Consider the following 21,121-nt stretch of genomic DNA (forward strand, 5'->3'; position numbering starts at 1 on the left):
AATTTGCATATAGCATAGCTAGAACCTCACTCAGTGTTTGTTTTTGTTTGCTCTACTGGCTAGCCTACCGCCCGCCTTTTCATTATGAAATGAATCAGTAGGAGGAATTTCACACATTGAAACAGCATCATTTTAGTGACAATTCAAGGCACTCTTTATGAGCCTTTGCTGTATGGCATTTTTGCTCATGCATTATTGCCAAGTCCAGGTAAAATCTGTTCTTCAAATCTTAGCTCTTTGTTCTCTCCACCGTTTTCTCCCAGTGACCATGGTTCTCCATTTCAGAATGACTGCTCTCCACATTTCACATTACCTGTGTAAAAGCCCCATCTAGTGGTGCAGTGATATGGCTGCAGATTTATAGTTTGCTAAAAATAAAAACCACTCAATGATTATGATAGGTCCTAGTTAGAGTAAAATGTTACTTTATAGTCTAGAAATAAATTTAGTGGGGAAATGATTGTGTGATTGGTCTAACAATGCAGTGTAGACAGCTTATTATAATTGAGTCAAAATATTCAATATCAGCGACATGGAAAATAGTGAAATAAGTTATTAAATTTGTCTTATGGTACTTTCACATAGAGTCAGAGATCAAGGGCCATTATTTTTTAAGGGCCACAATTCTTAAAGAAGTTAAGGATGTTATTGCATTGCAATTGCTAGTGAAAATTACAAAAGTGTTATTGCTGGTATGATCTTATTTAGATTAAATTTCAGATTTAACAGCATATGCTCTTATATAACATTCAAGCCAGGAAGTTAACTTTGTAGAGATAAGACTATTATTTTGTGCTGGATATACCCACAGAGACTTACTTTCAAGGAGGAAAAACCCAATATTTTTATTTGAAATTATAAAGGATATGGGAGTATTTGTAAAAAAAAAAAAAAAAGAAAGAAAGGAAAAGAAAAAAAATAAGACATTGTTTTTGTTTTCCTGTATAGCTTTTTTTTTTTTTAATTACAACATTTTTTTTTTTCCCACTGTATGCTTTTTTTTTTATGCTTTGCTTTTTTTAGGGCTGCACCTGTGGCAGATGGAAGTTCCCAAGCTAGGGGTCGAATCAGAGCTACAGTTGTAGCCCAACACCACAGCCACAGCAATACCAGATCCAAGCTGCATCTGCAACCTACACCGAAGCTCACAGCAATGCCAGATCCTTAACCCACTGAACAAGGTCAGGGATTGAATCCACATCCTCATGGATACTAGTCAGGTTCACTACCGTTGAGCCACAATGAAACTTCCACCTAGATAACTTTTAAAGAGCCCTAAATCTTCAAAATTACCTCTCAAGTAGCCAATTTGAATTATTAGAAGTAAGCAAAGTTTTTTTGGTTTGGTTTGGTTTGGGTTGTTTTTGTTTTTGTTTTTGTTTTGCTTCTTTGCTTTTTTTTAGGGCTGTACCTGAGGCATATGGAAGTTCCCAGGCTAGGGGTTGAATTGGCTACAGCTGCCAGCCTATACCACAGCCACAGTAATTCAAGATCCGAGCCGTGTCTACCACCTGCACTACAACAGCTCACAGCAACACTGGATCCTAACCCACTGAGTGAGGCCAGGGATTGAACCCGTACCCTCATGGATCGTAGTCGGGTTTGTTAACCACTGAGCCAGGGAGGGAACTCCCAAAGTATTGTATTTTTATTATAATTCAAAGAGTTAGTATTTGTGTGTATGTTGCCTTTCATATGGTCATATCCGTGCATTTCCTAAAATGAGGCAGATTGGAAGGCATAGTTGAATATTCATTTTATAGAACTAAGAGTATAAATTCACTTGTTAGAGAAGTTTGGAATTTTTAAATGTATTATTGGTTGTATTTATGACATATGGGGCTTATGGTCAAAATGCAGGGAAACTTTATAATTATTGGCTTTTAGTATGTTATGATTTCTAGGAATATGCTGAGGTAGCTACTGTCTTCATGAAATCCTGCTTAAAATATAATCTATAGAATTTTATTGGCAAACTACAGTCTTTCATAGTTAATTTACAAACCAGGAGCTATCTCCTCTCTTCCTAATGCTGTTGGTCTTTCTGTCTAGATTACTCTGCGTTATTCACCTTTATATTTCTTCTTCCAACCACAAATGGTATTTGATAAATATCAGGACATCCAATTTCAACAAATACTTGTTTTTGATTCAGTTTAAATTTATTTCTATTCAGGCTTTTTTTTTTTTTAATTGTATTGCCTTATGATGGTATTTGATATTTGCAAAGTAGAATTAAGAAAAAGGAACAGTTGATTTTCATTTTAATTACTTTTTGGTAAACTGGTTTTGATAACTGTTACAGAATAAAAATTAACACGTGATCTCATGCTCTTGCATGTGTTATTTCCTGTATAAAGTTCTGGGTGTAATCATTTGCTGAAATCTTTAGATCTTCATTACATTTACGGATGAATATGTATTTATTGTTGTTACTCTTCTCATAAGAGGGAAGCAGACACTGAGTAGAATATTTAATCCTAGAAAATTCAGGATTTAAGATTGGCATTGCTGTTATAATACTCTTTTATCTGCCCAACATTAAGTTCATTTTTCTATGTCATTAAAGGGTGTTCTCTAACTTCCTGTTCATCTTGACATTAGGGGCTTTAATTCTTGGGGGTTAGAAGATATAGTACAAATGGAAGGGTGAAATCATAATAGAAGGAGATTATGGATTCCTAACTTGGGCAATAAGAGAAGTCTTGGAGGTCAAGAAAAGTGGGTGATTTACTATTTAAATTAGAAGTTTCTTTTCCAAGCCAACTAGATTTAACATTGAGCACAATAAATTGATAATATGACTTGGAGAGCTGCCTCTTTGTTGAATCAGATTCTTTGTTGCCATGGACTGATGAAACAGATGTCAGATGGCTAATTGCAGTAGGAGAGAAAAGCTACTGACAGAAGAGACCAAGAATTTGGCCGTCATATTTGAGTATCTTGAAGTTTCATTAGCTAGGGACTGTTTGGAGTTATCAATTGTAATGCTGTCACTATTAATGAATATATTGATGACACTGCACTGCGGCTTCTTGAAGAGAAGAGTTAAAAGATATGCCTTTTTAAAATATATTCTATTGTACAGTTCTGAATGGAGAGTAAATAGATGTAACGAAATCCTATAAGAAATCATATTAAATATTCTTGATTTCTTTGTTACTTTCATAAAGTAATATAGCTAATAAGTGTTTTGCACCTGTTTGCTATGGCTTTTGCTTAAACTAATTTATAGTATGTTATGTATGGGCTGTTGAAAGGACACAGGTGTCCACATGCAGAGGATAGCACTGATAAGGACTACCTAAGAGATACCACTTGGCAATATTATACTTGGCACCCTCTCTGTGTGTTCAATAATCTTTATAAATTATGGGTCAGCTTGGTATATTAAAAGGGCTTATCAGTCACAAAGTAGCTTCCAAATCCAGGCTACACCATGTACTACCAGGAGAATATTTGACCAAGTCAGTTAGAGTCTCTGAGCCTTAATTTCCTCCTCTCCAAAATGGGATAAAAACAATGATATCTACCATCATAGGCAATAAATACAGGTTTATTAGTTAAAACAACAGACATATCATATAATAAAGCAGACATAGACCCGGAGCTTTTTTTTTTTCCTTTCTTTGATTGGGATTTTTCAAGCTCAGTGGATGTTTGACTATGGCCTAACATTGTTTGCCAGTTATCTTTTCTTGAGTAATTATTATTTGAGATATTTATCTTTCCTATTTCCTTTTCTATTCTTGTGATATTAAGATGCTCTTTTATAAATAATGCTGATAGTAGATGGTAGTGGTTTTCAAACCTCGTTCTTGGCAAAACAAAAGTCTAGCAACAAAGCGTGGTGTCAGTTACTTCCTTTTAAAAAAAAATTTTTTTTTAACTGACTGGTAATCTAAAGACTTGGGAACCCCATTTTCCTTGTATTTTGTACTGCTTGGCTTAACTTTTTAAGGAATAAGGACTTTGTCTAATCAAGGTAGTGTCTAGGAAAGACAGATGTCCTCAGGTTTTTTTCTACCTGATATACTGGTGAGTAAAGTTAATGGGTCTGACATTCTTCGATTTGCAACCAAGTAGACTGCCATATATAAGTAAAGTAGGTTAGTATGCAGTTTTAGCTAACCAGATACACATTTTTTTCGCTCACTGATTTTCAGGGAATTGTAGTACAATAAGAGATTCTTTTTTTTCTTTTTTTTTTTTTTCTTTTTATGCTCATACCTGTGGCATATGAAAGTTCCCTGGCCAGGAGTTGAATCAGAGCTGTAGCTACAATGCCCCAGCCATAGCAACACTGGATCTGAACCAGCAATAAGAGATATTTTACATGGGGAGTTCCTGTTGTGGCACAGGAGAAATGAATCTGACTAGAAACCATGAGGTTGAAGGTTCGATCCCTGGCCTCACTCAGGGTTAAGGATCTGGCATTGCCATGAGCTATGGTGTAGGTGGTAGATGTGGCTCGGATCTGGCATTGCCATGGCTTTGGCATAGGCCGGCATCTGTAGCTCTGGTTGCACCTTTAGCCTGGGAACCTCCAAATGCCGCAGGTACAGCCCTAAAAAGCAAAATAAATAAATAAAATGTATACATTTGTGATTCCATGTTAAAAGAACTTTGGACTATTTGGTGCCTGTAGATGATTATGTTAGTTAATATCACACTAGCAAAGTGTAGCATTGTGATTCAGTTAAATTTCTAGTTGCTAAGATTCTAGATGAAAGACTTTAGTGTATATATTGAGGTATATTTATGACAGAATTGAGATCCAGAAGGGGTTTAAGAGATCATAGAGATTCCTTATGCTGAAGAAGTGGAAGTAGGGCCAGAGAAGTTGGCAGTATAGCTAGAAAACTAAATACAGTTCTAGCGAAAAGAAAGTCTTTTTGAAAAATGAAATTTTTAAGGTTGAAATTTTGAATTCCACTATAACATAGTTTACTATTATGTAGATTGATAAATCAACTTGCTCCATTAAAATGGCAAATACTTTATAACGGATACTTGTTCATAATGCAAATCATTAGACTAATTATAGGGCTAGTGAGACAGTAGAGCTAATGCTCAAAATGTTCAACATCATCTACAGATTTTTAGAAATGATATATTACAGCTCAACATTAAGTATATGCATGTATGCTTTTTATCTCACCTTGTACACCTTTAAGTAAATGTCCAGATAATCTTTACCTCAGATTTATCATAATACCTTGAAATTAGCACGCAGTCGTATTTCTAATGACGTCACACTTTAAAAGCATTTTCTATTTTTAATAATAATTGATAAATTTATTTGCTAGGACAGTGACTGATTTAAAATTTCCTCTTATTGATTTTTTTATGGCTATAGAGCTAATCCATGCAGCACAGAAATATATAACTTGGAAAGTAAAACCTACAAAATCTTGTTTTAAATAAACTTGAAATAACTAGTGTTAACAGATTAGTGTTAATCCTAGGTTAACATCTGGGATTATACCTCAGATTTTTAAAAACTATACACATATGCATATTTCTATTTTTATAAAAGTATAATCATTTAGCACTTTTTCCTTGATCAGTAAAATCTTATGACTAATTACATATATATATATATGCATTTGTGTATCTGTGGTTTGTGTGATGTATGCATTTGAAATGCATAACCCAACTATAAGTATACCTTAAAATCTGATAAACTAATATGATAGTTTTATTCTTCTCTGGCACTTCACTCTAAAAATATTTTGCTGGATTTTACCCTGATAGGTTATTTGAAATACAAATGTATATATGCAAAAAAGAAGGGAGACATAAATGGGAGAATTTTTTTTTCTCCTACATAGGCTTTACCTGATGTCTTTCTTTCTGTCCTTTTTTTTTTTTTTTTTTCTTTTAATGGCTGCACCTGTGGCATATGAAAGTTTCTGGGCTAGGGGTCAAATCAGAGTTGCAGCTTTCCTGTAGAAAACAGTTGGGATGTTTATGTATATATCTTAGATGGAGTGGGGTTGTCTGTTCATGATAATTCCATTCTAATTGGTTAGTTTAAAGTCTTAAGAATATGACATTTCTAAAAATCACATTTTACACTAATTTATAATATTTCATATCTAAATGGTAAATGTATTAATTTTCCTGAATATCTGAGTTCTAGTAAATAAATGGTGATAAAGTAGTAATGAAAGGTCAGCTAAAGCCTATTTGAACAAGCCAGAAAGCTTACAACTTGAGGATGTTTAAAATTAAAATAAATCAGACAGTTATAATACCCATTGTATTAATTTTACTCATTTCTTTTAGATTGTGAGTCTACAAGTTACTTACTTGCCAAGTATGGGAAATACTTTTTTTTTTTCTTTTTCAGGATTAAGAAATAGAGTAGTAAAGATAAGTTAATGGCAAGGAAAATAATTTTTTTTAAGTTATTTTATTTTATTTTATTTTTATTATTTTTTTTTCGGCCTTTTTTTTTTTTGCTATTTCTTTGGGCCGCTCCTGCGGCATATGGAGGTTCCCAGGCTAGGGGTCCAATCGGAGCTGTAGCCGCCAGTCTACACCAGAGCCCCAGCAACGCAGGATCCGAGCCGTGTCTGCAACCTACACCACAGCTCACGGCAATGCCGGATCGTTAACCCACTGAGCAAGGGCAGGGACCGAACCCGCAGCCTCATGGTTCCTAGTCGGATTCGTTAACCACTGCACCACGACGGAAACTCCCCAGGAAAATAATTTTAATTGAAAGTTTAAAATGGGAAAGCCAGGAGTTCCCACTGTGGCTCAGCAGTTAACAAACCCAACTAGCATCCATGAGGACTCGGGTTTGATCACTGGCCTCTATCAGTGCGTTAAGGATCTGGCATTGCTGTGAGCTATGGTGTAGTTCACAGACACGGCTCAGATCCCATGTTGCTGTGGCTCTGGCGTAGGCCTGTGGCTACAGCTCTGATTGGACCACTAGCCTGGGAACCTCCGTATGTCAAAGGTGGGGCCCTAAAAAGACAAAAAAAAAAAATAGGAAAGCTAGAATACATACATCAAACTTTCCCACAGTTGTTAAGAACAATAAGGAAAACTAGCTTTTTACTAGACTTTGTGTAATGAAAGAAGGATGAAGTACCTGCCCTATAAAAGTGCAAAGTTACAGAGGTCAAAGAAAGGTCAGGTGGGAGAGAGCCTGGAACAAAGCCAGCAAAATGTTAAAATAGGCTGCAAATTCATTCTAAAATAGGCCAAGAGCTGTGTTCTCAATAAGAGGATACAGAGGCAGAGTTGAATTATCCAAACTAAGATTTGAATAACTAGAGTTTACAACCTTCAGAGTCTTAATAGAATCTCATTAGCTAGCACTATTCATCCATCTGTCCATCCATCTTACATCCTTTTCCTATTTTTTTCTGTGACTATTCTAAATCTTCACTTTGCACTTTCAGTGGACCTCTGAGTTTTTTGAAAGGTCATCATGAGGGAACTTCCTCCTGCTTCCCTTTTTATAATTACAAACTTGTGTTACAGCCACATCCATCATTCTACTAATCCCTCTTATCTCAGGATGAAGTATTCTTTTTTTCTTTTTTTTTTTTTGGCTTTTGGCTTTTGTCTTTTTAAGGCTGCACCCAAGGCATATGGAGGTTCCCAGGCTAGGAGTCCAATCGGAGCTGTTGCTGCTGGCCACAGCCACAGCCTCGCCAGATCCAAGCCTTGTCTGTGACCTACACCACAGCTCATGGCAATGCCAGATCCTTAACTCACTGAGTGAGGCCAGGGATTGAACCTGCAACCTCATGGTTCCTAGTTGGATTCATTTCCATACACCACGATGGGAACTCCAGGATGGAGCTTTCTCCTCCTCAAGCTTACTTTTACATTCTATGCTGTAGAGCCACATGTACCCCCACCTGTGCCTTCCCTCTGCAGTTCCCCTTTTCATATCTTCACCCTTTCTCTTTGCATCCAGTAGTCTTATTAGGATATTTTTAAACATTCTCATTTCCCCTGTGTTAGAGTAAAAAAATCCTCATACCTAAATCTCTTCATAACTAAGTATATAGAAGAGAGAGTCCACATCTTCACACTGACTATAGTTAAATACCATGTGTTGTGCAGTCACTCCTACACTAAAATTTTTCTCCTTGAATTGAATGCAGACCTCTTAATTACAAAATTTAGCATTCATTTTCAATCCATTATTTTAAAATGGTTTATCATTCCTTTTCAAAATGCTTTTCTTTTCTTTTTCTTTTTTTTTTTTTTTGTCTTTTGTCGTTGTTGTTGTTGCTATTTCTTGGGCCGCTCCCGCGGCATATGGAGGTTCCCAGGCTAGGGGTTGAATCCGAGCTGTAGCCACCGGCCTACGCCAGAGCCACAGCAACGCGGGATCCGAGCCGCGTCTGCAACCTACACCACAGCTCATGGCAACGCCGGATCGTTAACCCACTGAGCAAGGGCAGGGACCGAACCCGCAACCTCATGGTTCCTAGTCAGATTCGTTAACCACTGCACCACGACGGGAACTCCGCTTTTCTTTCTTAATTTCTCTGACACTACCCTATCCTGTTTTGTTTCGTTTTGTTTTCTTTCCAGCTTTCTGATCACTACTTCTCAGTTGTGGAATCCCTTTTCATTAGCTACTACTCTGAGAGGTAGAATTACTATGCTATAGGACTGAACATTCAAGAGAGTGGAGTCTAGTATGTAGTACAGAGATTCAGTTTGGGGGGGTCAGTCACAACTAGAGTAAAAACAATAGACAACATAAAACATAAAAAGATGTGCTTGAATCTGTTGGTCTCAAATAAACAAAGGTAATTTTAATTTATAGTAAAGTGTCACTTAAAAAGTCACTTGCCAAAATCATTGAATGCATTTGCATGTATTTTATTTTTTATTTTATTACTCAATGAATTTATTACATTTATAGTTGTACAATGATCATCACAATCCAGTTTTATAGGATTTCCATCCCACCCCAGCACATCCTCCCACCCCCCAAACTGTCTCCTCCAGAGACCGTAAGTTTTTCAGTGTCTGTGAGTCAGCATCTGTTCTGCAAAGAAGTTCTTTCTGTCCTTTTTTCAGATTCCACATGTCAGTGAAAGCATTTGATGTTGGTGTCTCATTGTCGACTGACTTCACTAAGCATGATAATTTCTAGGTCCATCCATTTTGCTAAAAATGCTGGTATTTCATTCCTTTTAATGGCTGAGTAATATTCCATTGTGAGTATGTACCACATCTTCTTGATCCGCTCCTCTGTCAATCGGCATTTAGGTTGTTTCCATGTCTTGACTATTGAAAATAGTGCTGCAGTGAACACTGGAGTACATGTGTCTTTGCAAGTCATGGTTTTCTCTGGGTAGATGCCCAGGAGTGGGATTGCTGGATCAAATGGTAATTCTATTTTTATCCTGAGGAATCTCCATACTGTTTTCCACAGTGGTTGCACCCATTTACAATCCCACCAACAGTGTACCAGGGTTCCTTTTTTCTCCACAACCTCTCCAGCCCTTATTGTTTGTAGACTTTTGGGTGATGGCCATTCTGGCTGGTGTAAGGTGGTACCTCAGAGTGGTTTTGATTGGCATTTCTCTAACAATGAGTGATGTTGAACATCTTTTCATGTGTTTTTTGGCCATCTGTATGTCTTCTTTGGAGAATTGTCTATTTAGATCTGCCCATTTTTTGATGGGGTGGTTTTTTTTTTTTTTTTTTTTTTTTTTTTTTGGTGTTGAGCTGCAGAAGGTATTTATAAATTTTGGAGATTAATCCCTTGTCAGTCGATTCATTTGCAAAGATTTTTCTCCCATTCTGTGGGCTGTCTTTTCATTTTCTTTAGGGTTTCTTTTGCTGTGTACAAACTTTTAGGTTTGATTAGGTCCCATTTGTTTATTTTTGTTTTTACCGTCATTACTCTAAGAGGTGGATCTGGGAAGATGTTGCTGTCAATTTATGTCGGAGAGTGTTTGGCCTCTGTTTTCCTCTAAGAGTTTTGTAGTGTCTGGTCTTATATCTAGGTCTTTAATCCATTTGGAGTTTCTTTTTGTGTATGGTGTTAGGGAGTGTTCTAATTTCATTCTTTTCCATGTGGCTGTCCAGTTTTCCCAGCACCACTTATTGAACAGGATGTCTTTTCTCCATTGTATATTCAATGGAGAATATTTGCCATAGATGAGTTGGCTTTAGGTGTGTGGGTTTAATTCTGGGCTTTCTGTCCTGTTCCACTGATCTATATGTCTGTCTTTGTGCCAGTGCCGTACAGTTTTGATGATACTTGCTTTGTAGTATAGTCTGAAGTCTGGGAGCCTGATTCCTCCAGCTCCATTGTTCTTTTTCAGGATGTCTTTGGCTATTCTGGGTCTTTTGTGCTTCCAAACGAACTTTAAAATATTTTGTTTGAGTTCTGTGAAAAATGTCCTTGGTAATTTGATAGGGATTGCATTCAATCTGTAGATTGCCTTGGGTAGTATAGTCATTTTGATAATATTGACTCTTCCAATCCAAGAGCATGGTATGTCTTTCCATGTATTTGTGTCATCTTTGATTTCTTTCATCAGTGTCTTATAGTTTTGAGAGTACAGGTCTTTTGTCTCTTTAGGTAGGTTTACTCCTAGGTATTTTATTCTTTTGGATGCAATGGTAAACGGGATTGCTTCCCTGATTTCTCTTTCTGATCTTTCATTGTTAGTATATGGAAATGCTGTCAATTTCTGTGTATTAATTTTGTATCCATTTGCATGTATTTTAACTTTCCCTTCATAAAATTATAGAAGAAGCAATGAGCAAAAAATGTATATGCTCTGCTCATCTTCTACTCTGTCTTCCCTAGCTCCTCCACCCCTATATTATATTATCATTTGCCTAGCATTGGATCACTACTTCAGATTATGGAAATAAAAGGTCATGAATGACCTGTAACAATAAGGACCATTTCACTTTTTTTATTGTTTATTTTTAGTTTTTGTCTATTTTGGGGCCACATCCACAGCATATGGAGGCTCCCAGGCTACGGGTCCAGTCGGAGCTGTACCTGCAGGCCACTGCCACAGCCACAGCAACACGGGATCCAAATCACATCTGCCACCTACACCAGAGCTCTTGGCAGCATCAAATCTTTGACCCACTGAGCGAGGCCAGGGATTGAACCTGCAACCTCATGATTACTAGTTGGGTTGATTAACCACTGAGCCATGACCGGAACTCCAATATGGATCATTTTGGAATCCATAGTGGACTCCATGATAAAACTGATTAAAACAAGACACAATAGGAGTTCCCGTTGGGCTCAGTGTTAACAAAGCTTGTAATCTCGGTAAAATTAAGTTATATCAACATTGTAGTTATAATTTCCTAAAATATAGTAAATTGTACTTACAAATTTCTCTATTTCTGAAATTCTGTCCCATTATTGACTTCAATAGTATGAATTTAAATGTTCTTGGATCAGTATTTTTTTTTTTTACAATGAATTATAAATGCTGATAGTTAAATTATGTAGTTAGATTTCACTAATCAATTTCTGTTTGGGGAATTCCTTTTTTTTCTTAAGGGGCAGAGCATTTAGTGTATCTATTACATTTTACCATATAATAGGCAATACAACTAGGTAGATTAACCCTAATAAGGCACATGAGAAGCATCTTAAACTATTCCCAGGTGAATAAGACTGAGTGGAGAGAGTAAGTAATGCCCTTGGATCAAGGAAGCATCGGGGTCTTCTGTAGTCTCAGGTGAATGCAAAGTATTGTTGTCTTAGTTGTCTTTAATCATTATAATGAGGTTCTCTTAAGATGTTAATTTGGATCTAAGTACTTTCTTGGCTTTGATCTGAGCTTAGGAAAGGAGGAAAGGACGGGGCACCATAAGTTTCTTGGTCCAGGGCCCTTATTAATAACTTAATAACTTTAGGCTCTTACTACCGTCAGTGTACCTCCCTATACATCCTCAATTTGGATTGCTACACTGCTTTCTATTCTTTTTAGCATGTCTCATCCTTACTAGGATAAGCAAAAGGTATCACAGTACAGTTAGTGCAAGGAATATAAGAAAATGTAGTAAAATTGCTGCAGGATATAGGGAACAAATGTCAGGGAAAATCTGTGTACATTAACTACTTGGCATACATAAAAATTATAAGACTCTGCTGATAACTTAGGAACTTATTAAAAACCACTTCGATTAAGTATATGAGGTTAAGAACTAAAATGTCTATAAAAGACAATCTGATTTATGACTTACATATGGACAAGTGCTATTTTTAGTGCTCAAAGAAAAAATAGTTCCTTCAGGTAATCTAAAAAATGGTACAAACAGGACAAATACTTGTAATAGTACAAGTGTTTGTAAAAAGAGAGCAGGGAAACACAAGTGCTAATTAATGAAAGAACATGCTTTGTTAATATAACAAGATTTATACCTTAGAATTAGGTGATGGTATACAGCTATGACTCTGATGCACAGTGAAGAAGTTATAGGGATCAAACTGAACATTTTACTCTAAGTAATGGAACTGAAAAAGTACATCTGATAACAAAGACAGTTTTTGACAGCTTAAGATCTATTACTAATTCTGCAGATGGCCAATGTTATTTTTTAACTTGTATATTAATATAGAAAAGTTATTTGGGGAACATGTTTCCAGGTTGTAAGAATTTTCAATAAAAACTGATGGTGTTTTTGTTATACCAGATTACATTTTCGTTTTTTATTTGTTTTCTTTCCCCCTAGGAAACTGACCGGACATTCTTTCCACATGGGCTATAGCATGGCAATTTTGAATGGCATTGTAGCTGCTCTTACTGTAGCATGGTGCCTCATGTAAACCCACACTTAACAAAACTTAGTCATGAACATCATTGCCTGCTTGGAAGATTAAGAAACCTGCTGTTCATTATGTGGTTCAAGTATCATCATCATCATGGAGGACTTTTTGAGCATTGTTGTAGAGCCTAGGCATTGGGAATATCTAAGTATTAAGTTTCAAGTAATTCTTAAAAGTGTGAGATGTTTACCTCATCTTTTTACTTTTGTGTCTCTTGTCCTTATAGAAAACATTTTAATGGAAATCAAACTTGAAAACTTGAATACAGGACATCTTGTATCAATGCCTGCCTTTCCATGTATATGTATATACTACCTTTTTGCTGAGAAATACTGATAGTATGGTTAATTAAGATAGAAATATTTCTTATTTATTCATTATATTAGAACAGCAAACAATGCCTACTACTTTTATAGATGCTACTTTTAAATCAGAATAGTTTTTGATATATAATCAATACAAGGTGCATTTATATTTTTTAATGGGGCATAGTTCCTTATGTGTTTTTTTACATATTTTCCTACTATATATTGAATTTGTATGTTTTTAGACAAATGTAAATATTATTTTTTAGCTGGTATAAACCTAACAGCTACCATTTTTAATAGGTATTTTTGTCTAAGAAAAGTAAATTGGGGACTTACCTGGTGGCCCAGTCAGTTAAGGACAGGGAACTTCCTCATGCCATGGGCATGGCCAAAAAGAAAAAAAAAAAAATACATTGGCTTGAGTTTAAAACTAAGTAGGAGTTCCTACTGTGGCCCAGCAGGTTAAGGACCTGATATGGTCTCTGTGAGGATGTGGGCTCAATCCCTAGCCTTGCTCAATGGGTTAAGGATCTGACTGACGTTGCTGCAAGCTGTGGCATAGATCGCAGATGTGGCTCAGATCTGTTGCCATGGCTATGACATAGGCCTGCAGCTCCAGCTCCAGTTTGACCTCTAGTCTGGGAATTTCCATACGTTGCAAGTACTTCCATAAAAAGGAAAAAACAAAAACTAATTTTTAACCAAAAATGAAAACAGTTGATTTAAGCCATAAAAATACTGAGGAAACTTAAAGCTGTTCACTGTTTACATTTTCACAATTCCAAATATTTGATGTATATGTGGTTACTTCAGAAGAACTGATATGATTTTGTTTTTAATAGATATAAACTTGGAATTTTTATATTTAGAAATGCTTGATCAGTTTGTTTTTAATCACCAAAATAGAAAAGATTTTGATAAAGCATATGTATAATTTTTTTATATATAGTTTCATTGTTTTCCTGTTTAAATGTATTTTTTTGTTCATTTGTTTTGCTGCTTCCATGGTATGCAGAAGTTCCAGGGCCAGGGATGGAACCTGAGCCACAGCAGCAACAATACCAGATCCTTAACCCACTGAGCCACCTGGAAAATGTTCCTTTGTAATTGTGCTGGGGTTTTTTATTGTTTTTGTAGTAATTAAGCCTTACTTATTCCTACTTCCTTTCTAAGTACCTGTTTGGAGTAGTCTCCCCAATTTTAGAAAGATAGACTATTTAAAACACTGTTTTTCCGGGCTATAGAAAAACCTACATTAGGGTAGCATTGTGCAGCAAAACTACTTATTCAGGCCAAGTGGGAAATGAATGTGTGCAGTGTGTTCCTGTTATCTGCTGATTATTGTTACTGAATAAATGATTTAATGATGTTTCTAAAAGTCCTAACATGTTTTTTTTACTATTCAGAAACATTTCATTGGAAATGCCAAATTCTGCTCCAATTTAAATTATGTTTAGATTAATATGGGAGGGGGTGTGTAAGATATACAAACATACATACATATATACAAATCCCATGGCTTAGGTATACCTTCCAGAGTAGTGGCATAATGAATCTATTTTCATTTCCTGCCCTCCTCTCCCCAATCTCCTCCTTTTCCTCTAACCTAGGCTCCCAAGGGCAAAGAAATTTACAAGTAACAAAATCAGTTTTTCTTCTCTCTACCCCTCAAGTCCCCCTGCCCCTATCAAATTTGGATAGCTTCTTCCTAGACTCTTTATATGTAACTATCTCTAAGATATTGTATCTATATATAATACACACATGCGCATGCGTGCCTATCTAAGATATTGTGTCTATATATAATACACACATGCATGCTTTGCCTGCATAAGATACTTCTTCTGTAACTGTTCTTTATTGGGAAAATACTCCCCTCTCTCCATTATAACATAGGATCCAAATATAAACTATCCTACTTAGAGTGATTGATTTAGGACAGCTACCTAACCAAAGCTGGGCCAATCCTAGTTTCTCATCTTTTCTGGCCACAATGATTACAACAGGAGTAGAGACATGACTTAAGCCAGTCTCTTCCCAGGGTTTTTCAAGATGAAATTAAGGTAAATTAAGCTAGGAAGATACAAGCCCAGGAGATGCTGGCACCCAGGAGTTAACCAAACTCAGTGGAAAAAAGAAGGCTGATATTTTGATACTGACATTTCTCAGTCCCTGAAGCCCAGTGATGACCCTGCCATTCTTGAAATTTGGTTACATGAGCCCATACGTCCTCCTTTGGCCTCTGCATTCATATTGGTTCTTGTCATTTTCAGCAAAAGGAATCAAGATGAGTAGCAGCTGGAATCTCTTTATTATTATTATCAGATTATCTCATCTCTTTATGTAGAGCATTACAACAAACACATTTCTCATGGTTTTAAAAGCAGGAAGGCCAAGAACATGGTGCCAGCATAGTTGAGCTCTAGTAAAGACCCTCTTCTTCCTGGTTTACAGATAACTGTCTTCTCTTTGTATCATCACTTGGTGGGGAGAGAGAAGGCTACCTCTCTTCCTCTTAGGGGGATTCTAATTCTTCCATGGGGGCTCTATTCACATGACCTAATTAGCTACCAGAGGCCTCATCTCCTAATACCACCCTGTTGGGAGTTCAGATTTCAACAAATGAATTTGGTAGGGTTAGGGGGTATAAACACATATCCCATAACAATATCTAATACCAAAAGTGGGTTCTTTGAAAAGATAAGATAGACTTTGGTAAAACAGACCTTAAAGGAGACTTTCCATGTTTGTCTATTTTTCCATTTTGCCCTTTTTCTTGATAATATCAGGGCCCTGTGTTGCAGGCAACAGATACCATCTGACTAACTTAAGGAAAAGGAATTTATAGGCAAGATATCTAGGACTCTCAGAACTGGTAGGCAGAAATCAAAAAAGTACTAGAAGGTCAAGGAAGAGGAAACAAGGGGACTATTTGTTAGAGTATTCTGGTCAGGATGATATAATGAATCCTTCCAACATTTATTTTTGTTCCTTGCAAGATCAGCTCAAGGTTTAGAGTCTTTGGAGAAATTGCCCAGTTGGCGAAGATTTGGTCATATACCTACTCCTTTGACTTCTGTACTTGAAGTTTGTACATCTGCAGTTTTCTGGGGGAATGGGTGAATGGTTACCAAGCAACCATAAAAGATATGTTCACTGCAGTTTTCTCTTCACTATTCAATTTTCACACATAAACTATTCCCTTCATACTCACACTTCCAAAAGTAACTTATGCCCGGAATTCCAGTAGTGGTGCAGTGGAAACGAATCCGACTAGGAACCACGAAGTTGCGGGTTCGATCCCTGGCCTTACTCAGTAGGTTAAGAATCCGGTGTTGCCCTGAGCTGTGGTGTAGGTTACAGACGTGGCTCAGACCTGGCATTGCTATGGCTGTGGCGTAGGCTGGTGGCAACAGCTCTGCTTAGACCCCTAGCCTGGGAACCTCCATATACTGCAGGTGCGGCTCTATAAGGACAGAAAAGACCAAAAAAAAAAAAAAAAAAAGTAACTTATGCCTAACAATGCAACTATCATTTACTGCATCCAAGGCCAGGACTTCAGATTGTGTTCATTCAAGTTTTGCAACATTCTCTTAATATTCTGCAAGTTATTCTAAGTCATCTTAATACAAACAACAGGAAAGACATGGAAATTTGTTAGAATATATGTTGTGTATATGACAGCAAGAAAATAGAAGTTACTGTCTTATTCCCTGGTTGTGAGACCTTCCTTCCTTTGCAGCTGTTCTTTTATCTTTGTTTTGGCTACTATCTTGGCAAGTTAGATTTCTTTCCTAATAGTGTGACCAAATTTATATCCCACAGGTCTAAAGTCTTGCTGGTTCTTGCTACCATGTATGGTAGGACAGGAACTCACCCTGGAGAAACCAGTTTTCCCTCTACACTTTTCCCTGCTTGAATTGTGTGGCAGAAACTATCATAACGGTGAAACATGCCAACTAACTTAGCAACCTTCTTTTTTTTGCCGGATTGCCTGGTGGCATAAAGAATCTAAATTATCATGTGGCTGTTTTGATTCCTGCAATTCTTTTGAACTCCTTACGTACTAAAACCTTTAAAAATAGCAGTGTCCAGAGTCAGAGGAACAAACGGCAAAAATTTTGTGAGTATATAATTGGGTGTAACACTGAGAAGCCTCAGTTCTTGGACCTATGTATAATAGGAATGAGAGAAATAACATCAAAAGTCAGTTGTTGGATAAAAATAGACACTATATCTGGAAAGACCCCAACTTTAAATGTTGTCTCTTAGCTGGCTTAACAACTAAGTCTTTGGTAGATTATTACAATGTTCAGAAACAGCAGCTGATAAGGCGTAGGTTAACAAAACAAGAATTAAATATATTATCTGACCTCTTTAATGTAGTAAGTTTTTGTTATTTTGTTTTGTTTTTGCTTTTTAGGACTGCACTCATGGCATTATGGGGGTTCCCGGGCTAGGGGTCGAGTCAGAGATTTAGCTGTTGGCCTACATCACAGCCACAGCAACACCAGATCCAAGCTGCATCTGTGACCTACACCACAGCTCATGGCAATGTCCAATCCTTAACCCACTGAGTGAGGCCAGGGATTGAACTCACAACCTCATGGTTACTAGTCAGATTTGATTCTGCTGTGCCACAACAGGAACTCCTGTAGTAAGTTTTTTTGGCCAAAGCAGTGTTGTGTGAGAATTCATGATAAGCTATAAACTATTCAGTAAATCCATAAATGGTGATGCTGCTAAAAGTATTACAGACAAGAAAAGCAAATATAAGACCATAATACATATACCAATGAGAACACAACTGCTGAAATGTTATCCCTTCTGATCCAATGAGTTGGCTACCAGGTAGCTGGGCTGACCCCCCTTAACATATGCCATGAGAAGGGCACTTGGTAAAGGGGAGGTAGGAGGACAAAGATGGGGAAGGGATGTGACAGTAGCCAGGGAAGACTCCGAAAGTGTAGTTCTTTCTGTAGATTCTATCCTTGCTATCCTGGTACTGTTTATTCTCCCATTAAACACTGGCTTAACAAAAGATTAACATTTACAGAATATGTTATATTTTCTACCTGATTATTCAGAGCCACTTTCACTGTGAATGCTTTGCTGTGAGCATTAACATAGCTCAGACATGTTCTCACACTCTGGATCCATTTTAAGAGATCCATCTGCATACCCCTTCCCAATTTTTCTTAAATTGCCACCAATTCTTTTCTAAGCTCCTGACAATCCAGCCAAACTACTAATTCACTTTCCATGAATATGAATAACCTCTATTTCATAGCCTATCTTTTCGGGCCAAAGATAGGCTATGAAATGCTTGAGGTTCTACTCCGTAGAATTTTCCCTCCCTATTCTTCACTGCCACCGGTGAGCCACTTCATTTTTGATTGGTAGTAACAATACACCCAACCAACTCTAAGTCAAGCTTGAATTTTCTTTTCTCAAATCAGTTATCCATAGGAAACTTTCATGAGGCCATAGGTTTTTGTTTTTGTTTTTGTTTTTTTGTCTTTAGGGCCACACCTGCAACATATGGAGGTTCCCAGGCTAGGGGTGTAATTGGAGCTGTAGCCGCTGGCCTACGCCACAGCCACAGCAATGCCAGATCCGTGCCACGTCTGCAAAGTGCAGCACAGCTCACGGCAATGCCGGATCCTAAACCCACTGAGCAAAGCCAGGGATCAAACCCACAACCTCATGGTTCCTAGTTGGATTCGTTTCCACTGCGCCACACGGGACCTCCCAAGGCCTTGGTTTTCAGTTGAATGAAAAGAGGCTGCATGAGAGGAGAATGCATGCTGGGAATGTGATCACCCTTCCTTTAGGACTTCTCCTGAATGATGGAATTCAAAAGATGCACCTATGTCAGTGGTTCTCAGGTGAAGGCAATTTTGCCTTCCAGGGGCAAAATTTAGCAGTTGAACTAAGTATTTAGCAGTTTAGAGACACTTTTCACTGTCACAGTTGGGGGATGCTACTGGTAACAGGTTGATAGAGACAAGGGATTTTTCCCTTCCCGTTGATAGAGACCAACACGAAGTTGGAAGTTATTAGCCAAAGAGGACTTGTCTCTATGCCAGTACTTATGGACCTCTGCTTAGCAAGGTCTGTGACACACACTAGTCATTAATTACTATGATCTGGTATATTAAGATTGCCCGCATGATACTACTTCCAGTCAAAAAATTAAGTTCATTAAAAATTTTCACGCACAAAACGTTTTCTTCCCATCTGCCTTTTTTGTACTCAAGAGAGGAAAGTTATATAAAATGATGTTATTGTTGAATCGGAAGCTGAGACCACATTTGGCCATTTCAGATTCCTTAAAAGCATTGAGCACACAGGCAAAATGGATGTTAAGGTACAGATAGGAGTGATTGATAATCCACCACTTGGAAATTGAGTTTATTGCTACACAGTGGGAGCCATGAGGAGAATGGACAAAACCCCAAAGTCCCAAGTTACTTCCTTATTATCCTCTCATATTGAATTAGTGGAATATTACAGCAGCCTTATACAGGGAGAGCCTCAGATCCCTCAGGAAGGAGGTTTTTGTCACTCTACTGGATAAAAACCCTACACGTGTTAAAGAATTCTGGATGAAAGTCAAAGGAACATGAAATAGATAACTGGACAAAATAATAAGGGCTAGGTATTTGGGGTCTCACAACCAGTTTCAAAAGCAGAGCTCGAGCCTCTGGCCATATGCATTTCTTTTTATCTGTGGCATGCTTGTATCTTAACTAACTTTATTTTGTTCCATTGTTTCATTTTTGTTTTCTGTGTTTGTTTGTCTTAGGTCCACTGGCATATGAAAGTTCCCAGGCTAGAGGTCAAATCAGAGCTGCAACTGCTGGCCTATGCCACAGCCACAGCAATGCCAGATCCAAGCCATGCCTATGGCTACACCATATCCAGATCCTTAACCCACTGAGCGAGGCCAGGAATCGAACCCACATCCTCATGGTTTCTAGTTAGGTTTCTTACCACTGAGTCACAGCAGGAACTCCTGTTTCTCCGTTTTATATGAAGGATTTTGGCATTGGCTAACTACAATGAAGTGCATTGGTTGCAGAATATTGTGGTGGGATTACCAAAGAACTGGGGAGGAATGGACATAACCTGAAATACTGGATATGGAACTAAATATATTAACCTATGAGACTTTTGTCTTCCTCTGATGAAGGTGCATTCTCAATTGAATGAGCAATGGTAGTATATTATGTTAGGTGGGATACTTTTTTGAAGTGTAATCATGAGAAATACTGAATATGTGTATACTGGGCAGGAAATGGGTGGACTTTGGTGGATATTTTTAATAGTCACTTACTGACTAGTAAGTCCCCAAAACCCATTTTTAGTGTGGGAGAATTCCTTGTTATGTATGTGAGTGTTCATTGGAAGGCAAGGCTCCACACTGCATTAGACAAGACTGAGTGATTATATATTTTCTTTCTCCCACACTGATTGCTAATATGTAACCTTGATGCCAGCAATATGTATTGCTTTTGCCTGAGTTTTGAGTTGTGAGTGAATGGCACAATAACAGAAAACTTAGAATTCATTCATAGTTGTGCCATACTATGGTATTGGCAATAGTTTGTAGCAGTGCTCTACTGTGATCAGGCCAGTAATAGAATCCTAATCAGGCTATTTTAATGCATAACTTTAGCTATATGCTACTAAGCTTTCTTTGGTTTTTGTCATTTTATGATCCAGGTTTTCTGGCCTTTCTTTCAATTCTGTGAGCTACTCCCTAACCTTATAATAAAATTATTTTCTTCCTAGCCAGCTAAAACTAGATTCTGATGTTTAAAATCAAGAACTAAGAGTTTGCGGAGTTCCTACTGTGGCACAGTGGGTTAAGAATCCAACTGCAGCAGCTCGGGTCACTGCAGAAATGCAGGTTCAATCCCCAGCCTCACCAGTAGGTTAAAGGATCCAGCCATGCTGTACCTGTGGCGTAGGTCACAGCTGGGGCTCAACCCAGGAACTTTCA

At 37.4% G+C, this 21,121-nt stretch overlaps 1 protein-coding gene across 1 annotated transcript in view; it reads left to right on the forward strand.

Annotated features, from left to right (window-relative positions):
* The window catches only part of ARL6IP6 (ADP ribosylation factor like GTPase 6 interacting protein 6), a 33,404-nt gene extending 18,913 nt beyond the window's left edge, over positions 1-14,491 (forward strand). The window contains exon 4 of the mRNA XM_001926700.7: positions 12,712-14,491. Coding sequence (XP_001926735.1) covers positions 12,712-12,805 — 94 coding nt within the window. The 3' untranslated portion in view covers positions 12,806-14,491. The remainder of the gene's footprint in view (positions 1-12,711) is intronic.

This window comes from Sus scrofa, chromosome 15 (genome assembly GCF_000003025.6).
Source record: "Sus scrofa isolate TJ Tabasco breed Duroc chromosome 15, Sscrofa11.1, whole genome shotgun sequence".
Lineage (NCBI taxonomy): Eukaryota > Metazoa > Chordata > Mammalia > Artiodactyla > Suidae > Sus > Sus scrofa.